This window comes from Nematolebias whitei, chromosome 14 (genome assembly GCF_014905685.2).
Source record: "Nematolebias whitei isolate Nwh7 chromosome 14, NemWhi1, whole genome shotgun sequence".
Lineage (NCBI taxonomy): Eukaryota > Metazoa > Chordata > Actinopteri > Cyprinodontiformes > Rivulidae > Nematolebias > Nematolebias whitei.
Window position 1 is genome coordinate 36,700,961 of NC_056511.1, and position 9,775 is coordinate 36,710,735.

Consider the following 9,775-nt stretch of genomic DNA (forward strand, 5'->3'; position numbering starts at 1 on the left):
ATTCAGAATAGAACACAAATCACAGATCAAAGGTTTAAACAGAGAGAATGTATCATTTTAAGGGAAAAATCTGTTGTTTCCAAATTTCATGGCATCAACAAATCCCAAAAAGTTGGGACAAGTCCATTTTTACCACTGTGTGGCATCCCCCCTTCTTCTTACAACACTCAACAGACGTCTGGGGACAGAGGAGACCAGTTTCTCAAGTTTAGAAATAGGAATGCTCTCCCATTCATGTCTAATACAGGCCTCTAACTGTTCAATCGTCTTGGGCCTTCTTTGTCGCACCTTCCTCTTTATGATGCGCCAAATGTTCTCTATAGGTGAAAGATCTGGACTGCAGGCTGGCCATTTCAGTACCCGGATCCTTCTCCTACGTAGCCATGATGTTGTGATTGCTGCAGAATGTGGTCTGGCATTATCGTGTTGAAAAATGCACGGTCCTCCCTGAAAGAGATGACGTCTAGATGGGAGCATAAGTTGTTCTAGAACCTGAACATAGTTCTCTGCATTAATGGTGCCTTTCCAGACATGCAAGCTGCCCATGCCACAAGCGCTCATGCAACCCCATACCATCAGTGATGCAGGCTTCTGAACGGAGCGTTGATAACAACTTGGGCTATCCTTGTCCTCTCTCTGGATGACATGGCGTCCCAATGTTCCATAAAGAACTTCAAATCAAATTCTGCCCCAGAGGAGTGTTATTTCCACGAAGTGTGCCATTATTCATGGCGAAAAGGGAGAAATGTGTGGTTTGAATATATGCCATGACGGCCTGCCTCACACGTGACGATGACGTCATTGATATTTTGATCAGACACCCGGAAGTGCGGAAAAAGACGAGGACCGAAACCAGAAGAGTTGAACTTTCACTGGCAACTTTTACTGTATTTGACGAGTCTTTTTTAGGTTTTTTTGTTCGTGCCTGATTGTTGTGTGTCCGAGGAGCTTCTTGAAGATGCCGGCCATGGAAAGTATCCTTAAAAAACGGGCTAAAGAGAGAGAAAATGACGGTGGGTGTACAGTTTCAGGAGCTAAAAGGAGCGAACACAACGGTAGCTTCGTCATGATGGTGAGATTTACGTGTGACAGGTACCAGAAACGCTGCAGATGCTTCGGGTTCAAACCAGAGACTTTTAAAGTTGTTTAGTTTATCCTCTGAATGGTACCGACTCGGTTCGGGCGTTGTTAAACTTCAACAAAGCTGCGCTTAAGGCCTCGGAAGCTAATATTTGGAAACAACAACAAACGACACTTTATTTAGAGCCGGGTGTTCACTTATATTAGTCAAACATGACGTGTTCACGTTACACCTGACTGTGGGAAAAATCAGATTTAATCTGCACCACTGGGAACAGAACATAATCATTATTCAAATTATTAGGAAACTTAAAAATACATGTTGTATAACTTGTATTTATCTCCTAATAAAAGTTTTAAGTACCACATTCATGCAAACCCTGTTAGTTTTAATATTAACCAGTATAATTTTATGTGAATTAAAAACTTGAAAATCACTGATCCAATATTAAAATCACTTTGTTAGTTAAAAACAAAACAAAAAGTTGATGTTTGACCCAGTTTAATTGTATATGGTTACATTTTTAAATAAATAAAATCATATTTAGTGAACAAGAAGTTACTTTTTTTATGTGAAATCAACTTGTCACTGGACAAACTAGTGTCAACAGTAATTTGGATATTTTTAGTTGCCATTTTATATTTTCTGCAGCCATTCAGCGCAGAAAGTTGACGTTCGCTCATTTACACATTTGTAATAAATTTAATTGTGTCATGCATAAAGCAAATAATCAAAAATAAAAACAAATCAACGTGATATACTACCTACAGATCGGATACAGTTGCTGAACTTTGTTGGTTCTAAACAAATAATTTAAAACCATTTTTCAAGTCATTTTCATCAAAAGTTATTGCAGTCGGTGATTAATATTATTTAATTAAAAAAGGAACCAATATTTTTGTTTCCTAATCCTGCATTTACCAAGGTAGCATCTTGTTTCCTCGTATGCTTGGATAAACAACAACAACATAAGAAAGATGTTTACTGCCTGTTTGTTGGGGCTCGTCTGTCTTTAACCTCAAACCTCAGAACATCTCTTCAACCTAAAGTTCGCTGCCAAAGAGCTCCAAAGAAATGCAAAGAAATGTGACAAAGAGGAAAAAACCGAGAAGGCAAAAGTCAAAAAGGTAGGTTGTCTCCCCGCTCGGCACCCCGAGCTTTAACGCCGAGGAGTTTAATGACGCGTTCTGTCGTCTCCAGGCCATCCAGAAGGGGAACATGGAAGTGGCGCGGATCCACGCGGAGAACGCCATCAGACAGAAGAACCAGTCTGTGAACTTCCTGAGGATGAGCGCTCGCGTGGACGCGGTGGCAGCCAGAGTCCAGACGGCCGTCACCATGAACCAGGTGCCTTGAAGCTTGACGACTGAAGCGGTTTTATTTGAGAGCGTTCTGCTGACGTTCTGCTCCTCCCAGGTCACAAAATCTATGGCTGGAGTGGTGAAAGGCATGGACGCCACTCTGAAGAGCATGAACCTCGAGAAGGTACAGCCCCTCTTATCAAATATTTGCACATTTTTAATAAAAACACGACTATCGCACTTGTTTTAGATCTCAGCTCTCATGGACAAGTTCGAGCACCAGTTTGAAACCCTGGATGTTCAGACGGCCCAGATGGAGGACACGATGAGCAGCACAACAACCCTCACCACACCGCAGGTGAGCTCCTCCTCTGCACTCCCCCTGCTTCAGTTCCTTTAAACAATAAACTTTAAATTTAACGTGTGATGTTTGTTTCAGAACCAAGTGGATTCGTTGATGCACGAAATGGCCGACGAAGCAGGGTAATTATTATTTTTGTCTCTTCTACGCTGCATGGAAAAGGCTTAAATGTGGTTTGTAGGTTTTAAAAATCAAACAGAACATGGAATAACATTAGTGTTTCAATGTTCTTTTTAAAAATTCTACTATCTGAAGGAAAAAGATCTGGTTTTCTGTCAAATAAATACTCAAACTTGTTCTTTTAAGTTGAAAAGGACAAGTTGCTCCACCTGCATGGAGCTTTATTACTCTGTGGGTAACTAGTCAGTCAAAAGTTAGACCATCCCTAAGACTGGGTTTTATTTTGCTCTAAATTATTAACACAGATTTTTATTAAGGAACTGTGTGATTAAAAACACCATTTTATTCAGAAAACACTTTTTTTTTTTCCTCCTAAAGTGACGTTTCCTGCCACTGCCTCTCCTTTTAATTTAATCTAATGGCATTAGTTAAAGAAAAAGAAGAAATCGTGACATTTTCTGAAAATCTGCAGTAAATATCATATTTTTCAGACTATAAGTTGCACTTAAAATCCTTTAGTTTTCTCAAAAATCGACAGTGAGCCTTATAATCCGGTGCGCCTTATGTATTAATTCTGGTTGTGCTCACTGAACTCAAATTGATTTTAGTGGTTAATGTGAATGAGTTGAATAAAGTTTGACTTATCTGACTGTTTTGTTTCGCTTAATGCGCCTTATGTATGAAAAATATTCGTATTTGTAACCGGACACGTAAAAAGGTCGTCACATTGAAAGTTTTAAAATAAAAGTTTTGGACTCGTATGTTCGGTGAATGTGTTTTGTGCAGCTTTCTAAGAATCAAAAGGACATTTTTAAATGTTTTTGTCCTTTTTTGCTCAGGCTGGACCTGAACATGGAGCTCCCTCAAGGACAGACGGGATCAGTTGGTACCAGCGTGGCTTCTGCAGAGCAGGTATTCATGCTTTTAAACATCTTTTTGTAAGAAAGCAAACGTGACGCATCAAATCTGAACCAAGCTTGATTTTCCTCTCGTCTTCCTCGCTGACGTCCGTCTTCGTCTCTTCTCTTGCTCGAAGGATGAATTGTCTCAAAGGCTCGCCAAACTCAGAGATCAGATGTAAAGACCGACTGCGGTGGACCGGCACCAGATCACAGAGTTCTACAGAAACCTGCACACTACCTGAATACAACCCCCTTTTATTGACATCATGTCTTCTTTCCTGCTTTTTACATCCTTTGTGCTTGTTGAGGAGGAACTGGTTGAACTGATTAAAATGTGTCTTCTTCTCCAGTCCTGTTGGGTCTAAGACCCCATTTATGTAAAGAAAATTTAATAACATTTTTAGAAATAACACTTAATATTTCTGTAATATCAAAAAAATAAATCAACAAATTGAAAAAGGATTGATGAAAACACTTTAAAACACCAATTATTACAAATTATAGAAATTATTAACCTATTTATTGGTCTGTTTCATGTTTCATCTCAGTTTTTGTACTTATTGTTTGTTTTTGTTATTACACACACACACACATAAGTGCATGATTGCAGACAGAATATGCATTTTCTCTTCTTGGACTGTTGAAACCTTTTGTCTTTGTTGGGAAACAGACTGTTTGAGTTCATTAAATCCATTTTATTTTTGATCAGTATCTTAAGCAGATTCTTTTTTTTTTTTGTTTCTCTGGTCGCCTTTTTTTCTTGTTATTTTAGCTCCTCATTTGTGAAGGGTACAGTTTAAAAACTGAACGAGAGAAAACAATAAAGTTTTGTAATGCCTACATTTCCTTTTCCTGTTTAAAACAATCTGCTTTTAGTAAGTAGTCCAAGTCGTTAACACATGAGTGAGAGGAAACTTCGTGTTGTCATGCGCTTTGTTTGTCCGGCTTGTTCCTCCAGACTAACCAAATGCAGAATTGTGTCGCAAAAAAAAAAGTTTTAACAGAATAAAGTCCAAAAACAGTTCAGTGAAGTTTCATGAATGAACTCTTTGTCTGGATCAGTGTGTCTCAAATTCCTGCTGGTGCTGGACAGATTCTGTTCTGTGATCAAAGCACAAAGTTTTAAATATTTAAGAGTCATATGAAAACTGATTAGAGACAAAGTTGAATCAATACTCCTGATTTATTTAACATAAACTGATTCCACAGTTTCTGTCAAAAGTAGTCTTATTTTGAAAGACTTCATCGTAATCTGTAGAAAATGCTTTTAAAGTTTTACAGATTAAAATTATTCTATCTTGTCTTTAGTGTGGAAGTAGTTCTATTGTGAACATGTGAGCTAATATAAAAAAAATTATATTTTTATACTAACAAAATACTTTACGGCTAATTTTTTAAGCGCGTTTAGAAGCGTTTCCGGTTCCGCATTTCAAAATAAACTTTTTCTTCTGAGCATTCATTCAACCTTTATTTAGACAGTTTAATCCCATTGAGCCTCGAGGACTCATTTACAAGAGAGACCTGATTTCAACAAAGAGTGATGACAACAATGGACAACAGCGACAATCATAAAAAATGCATACAGATTTATTTTATTATTATTTTATTTAGCTACTTTAACACCATAAATCACTGTGAACTGTCTCAAAAATAAAGATGACGCGGTTACTCTTCTTGTGTTGAACATATTTCTTAATATCCTGATACATGGATATTTCTTAATATTTTCAGGATTTAGCTGTTAAAATGTACTAAAATAATCTAAACAATAATTTTACAATTTTTCATTCGAACAAGTGCCCCCTATTAGCAATATCGCTAATAAATCTAAATTTCAATATTTTAACATAAAATATATTGTAATAATTATCTATAATACGCCTATGTCGTAACCGGGCTAGCACTGCCTGTAAGACAAAACTCGGGGTTTTTATCCCTCGTGCCCATCATGTGACTTTGTCGTAAACAGGAAGCAGCTGATCTTTACTCCACGATCTGCTTTAACCAAGTAATGTGTACAGCTGAATACTCCGAAACAAATAAAAACTGCTGCCTGAACAGCCCGAACAGAAGTAACCGTTCTGCCCTTTGGGGTGAGTTGAAATTTGAATATTTAACTTTCCCTCGACCTGCGCAGCCGCTTAGTTTAGGTAGGCTAATTTTTTTTTAGCGCAGCTAGCATAGTTGAAGTGTTCACTCGGAGCAGGAAAACTAGTTTTTTTTTAGCGACATCAGTGTTCGGTTTGTGTCTTGTTTTGAGCCTAACAGTTTGTAAATGGTTATGTGTGTGTGATTTGTTGGTGGTTTATGAGTTGAACTGTTTTAACTCCAGTGGAGCTCAGATAACAGCGAGTTGTTTTGTTTTTTTGGACTGTTTGTTTTCTCAGGAGAACTGGTCATCCGACCTGCAGCTCAGAGAAACGCTTCTGTCTCCTGAGGGGCATGTCAAGCACAGCAATGAAGAAGAAGGTATCAAATGTATTTATATTTACAGCTGGATCGCTGCACTTGTAAAAACAGCTTTTTTTCTTATTATTCCATCTATGCTGATCTAAAATTACTACCGTGAAAAATAGTTTTTGTCTGTTCGACGTTAGTTTTAAAACAAATGTTTCATATTGAAGCATGCTGCTTGTTAGGGAATAGTGGCACATAACTTTTGGTAGTGATAGGTTGTACAAGTTAGACACAATCTGCAGCACAAAAAAGAATGGAGGTCAATGGGAAGATGAGAAAGCCCTGTTCTCTTTGGAGCAGTAGCTCAGGCATCCTTCACAGTCAAAACGTCATTCTTTGTTGAAACTAATCACTGAAAGTTGGACTTTAAGTGTCTGAAATCTCATTGATTTATTTTACGGTTCTTGCACAGTCACAGTTGTTTTAGGCTTCCTTCTCACTCTGCGTTTCTGTCTGCCTTTTCTTACCTGGGCACCCAGGAGTGGCAGAAACAGGTGTTTGGTTACCATGGAGACCAGGTTGAGCCACTGAAAGCAGCTCTTCCTATAATCCTGGTTCTCTTTACGCTTCTTTTACAGTTTAGACATCAAAATCGAAGCAAACTTGATGATCAGAAGATGCACTGCACTTCAAAATGTTCTAGTTTCAGTTTAACATTCATTTGACAGATTGATAGAAATTAAACAAGGTTATTAAAAACGTCTAAAACATTATTTAACATTCCTGATTTAATTGAATTAGTAGGTTATGGGGCATCATGGTGGCTCAGTTGGTAGAGCTGCTGCCTCTCAGCATGAAGGTTGCTGGATCGAATCCCAGTTTGCATGTTCTCTCCCTGCATATATGGGTTTTCTCCGGGTACTCCGGTTTCCTCCCACAGACCAAAAACATGCATGTTAGGCTGATTGGTAACTAAATTGTCCCCAAGTGTGAGTGAGAGAGTGAATGGTTGTGTCCCTGTGATGGACTGGAGACCTGTCCAGGGTGTGTCCCCCCCCCCCCCCCCCCCACCGCTCACACAGTGAATGGATATGGGCACTACACCAGTGATCCCCACGCCTCAAACAGGATTACATGGGTAAAGATAATGGATGGATAGTAGGTTATGTTTGAGTGTGGAGGTCAGTCATTCAGATCTAACAAGATTAAGTCAGGTCCTCTGGACGGATTCTTCTCTGTTGAAACATTTCGTCTTTTATCCAAAAGACTGAGGAGCTGCAACAAACTCAGTCCTATAAGCAGCACCTTCTTGTAGTGGATCAACCAGTTTGCTGCTGACAGCCAGAACTAGCTGTTCATGTGTTAAAGGAGGACCATCAGCCTGAGCCCTGTTAGATGTTAATGTTAGAGCCCTGATGGCTGCTTGCTATTCACAGAGAGCTGAGTGATACTAGCAATAACAGCATTATAAGCAGGAGAGAGTTGAACATGGAGCCCCCTGCCTGTTTAATGATGGATGGTTTCTGTTTACAAAAATGGCTTCCTTTACTCCTCTCTCATCAACAGGGGCAGAGGCCTCATTGTTCAACTGTCCCTCTCACATAATGCTGTTATTGCTAGTATCACTCAGCCCCCTGTAAATAGCAAGGAGCTTTCTGGGCACTAACGATCAATTGTTAGGCTGATGGCCTTCCTTTTACATGTGAATAGCTAGTTCTGGCTGTCACCAGCAAACTGGTTGATCCACCATGAGAAGGGGCTGCTTATAAGACTGAGTTTGTTGCAGCTCCTCAGATTGAAGAAGTCTTTTGGAAAAAATAAGAAACATTTCAACAAAGAATCCGTCCAGAGGACCTGACTTAACCTCGTTAGGGTTTTCTACCTGGATTATTGAACATGCATCAGGTCAGTCGATCAAGGTTAAAATGTTTTTGTCAAATCATTTTTGTTATTTTGTCCATCTTCTTTCTGGTGTTAAGTCTATTCTCTATCACTTTCTGCTGGATTACATTTTTACACATTTGTTAAGAATTTCTTCCAACCAAACATCAGTTTGTGATTTTAGCTACGTGTTGTTCAAATATCTGTTGTATCAAGACAAAGTTTGTCACCAGGCCGCTTCACTTACGTTGAAACTCAGTGACTAAAACTCATTCAAACAGACACTTTTTGTTTAATTAATTAGAATCAGACACTTGAAAGTTTCAGTCAGTAATTTCAATCCAAAGCAACTTTTTACCAATCCAACTTTATTTGTAAAGCACCTTCCACACCTCAGCAGACCAAAGTGCTGTCAACACGGCTCACGCATTGTAAAATATAATCATGACATAAAACCAAAGAAATAAAAACAGTAAAAAACATAAAATCTGATCAGTGTTTTCCCTAGTTTACTTGCCATGGCTGAGCGCTGATATGTTCCGTGATTTTTGTCGATAAGGGGTAGGGGAGTGCACCGACAGTTTTTAATCTGGGGGGACGGGGTGATGGCTCAGCATGAGGTTACCGGAGCGTCCTATGTTGCTTGTAGCTTGTTGATTGTAGCTTGTTGCTTGTTGATTGTAGCTTGTTGCTTGTAGCTTGTTGCTTATAGCTTGTTGCTTGTAGCTTGTAGGTTATTGCTTGTTGCTTGAAGCTTGTAGCTTGTTGCTTATAGCTTGTTGCTTGTAGCTTGTAGGTTATTGCTTGTTGCTTGTAGCTTGTTGGTTGTAGCTTGTTGGTTGTAGCTTGTAGGTTATTGCTTGTAGCTTGTTGATTGTAGCTTGTTGCTTGTAGCTTGTAGGTTATAGCTTGTTGCTTGTTGATTGTAGCTTGTTGCTTGTAGCTTGTAGGTTATTGCTTGTTGCTTGAAGCTTGTAGCTTGTTGCTTGTAGCTTGTTGATTGTAGCTTGTAGGTTATTGCTTGAAGCTTGTAGCTTGTTGCTTGTAGCTTGTTGATTGTAGCTTGTAGGTTATTGCTTGTTGCTTGTTGATTGTAGCTTGTTGCGTGTAGCTTGTAGGTTATTGCTTGTTGCTTGAAGCTTGTAGCTTGTTGCTTGAAGCTTGTTGCTTGTAGCTTGTTGATTGTAGCTTGTTGCTTGAAGCTTGTTGATTGTAGCTTGTAGGTTATTGCTTGTTGCTTATTGATTGTAGCTTGTTGCGTGTAGCTTGTAGGTTATTGCTTGTTGCTTGAAGCTTGTAGCTTGTTGCTTGAAGCTTGTTGCTTGTTGATTGTAGCTTGTAGGTTATTGCTTGAAGCTTGTAGCTTGTTGCTTGTAGCTTGTTGATTGTAGCTTGTAGGTTATTGCTTGTTGCTTGTTGATTGTAGCTTGTTGCGTGTAGCTTGTAGGTTATTGCTTGTTGCTTGAAGCTTGTAGCTTGTTGCTTGAAGCTTGTTGCTTGTAGCTTGTTGCTTGTAGCTTGTTGCTTGAAGCTTGTTGCTTGAAGCTTGTTGCTTGTAGCTTGTTGATTGTAGCTTGTAGGTTATTGCTTGTTGCTTGTAGCTTGTAGGTTGTAGCTTGTAGCTTGTTGATTGTAGCTTGTTGCTTGTAGCTTGTAGGTTATTGCTTGTTGCTTATAGCTTGTTGCTTGTAGCTGGTTGCTTGTAGCTGGTTGCTTGTAGCTGGTTGCTTGT

At 39.1% G+C, this 9,775-nt stretch overlaps 2 protein-coding genes across 2 annotated transcripts in view; both read left to right on the top strand.

Annotated features, from left to right (window-relative positions):
• The first annotated feature begins 821 nt into the window (after positions 1-821).
• Positions 822-4,069, top strand: chmp1b (chromatin modifying protein 1B). Its single transcript, XM_037687508.1, has 8 exons — positions 822-974; positions 2,111-2,208; positions 2,282-2,428; positions 2,498-2,566; positions 2,633-2,740; positions 2,822-2,865; positions 3,703-3,775; positions 3,900-4,069. The coding sequence occupies exons 1-8, from the start codon at positions 959-961 to the stop codon at positions 3,942-3,944; spliced, it is 600 nt and encodes a 199-aa protein (XP_037543436.1). The 5' UTR covers positions 822-958; the 3' UTR covers positions 3,945-4,069.
• Positions 4,070-5,713: 1,644 nt separating this feature from the next.
• rraga (Ras-related GTP binding A) overlaps positions 5,714-9,775 on the top strand; it is a 10,100-nt gene continuing 6,038 nt past the window's right edge. The window contains exons 1-2 of the mRNA XM_037687509.1: positions 5,714-5,858; positions 6,153-6,234. Coding sequence (XP_037543437.1) covers positions 6,208-6,234 — 27 coding nt within the window. The 5' untranslated portion in view covers positions 5,714-5,858; positions 6,153-6,207. The remainder of the gene's footprint in view (positions 5,859-6,152; positions 6,235-9,775) is intronic.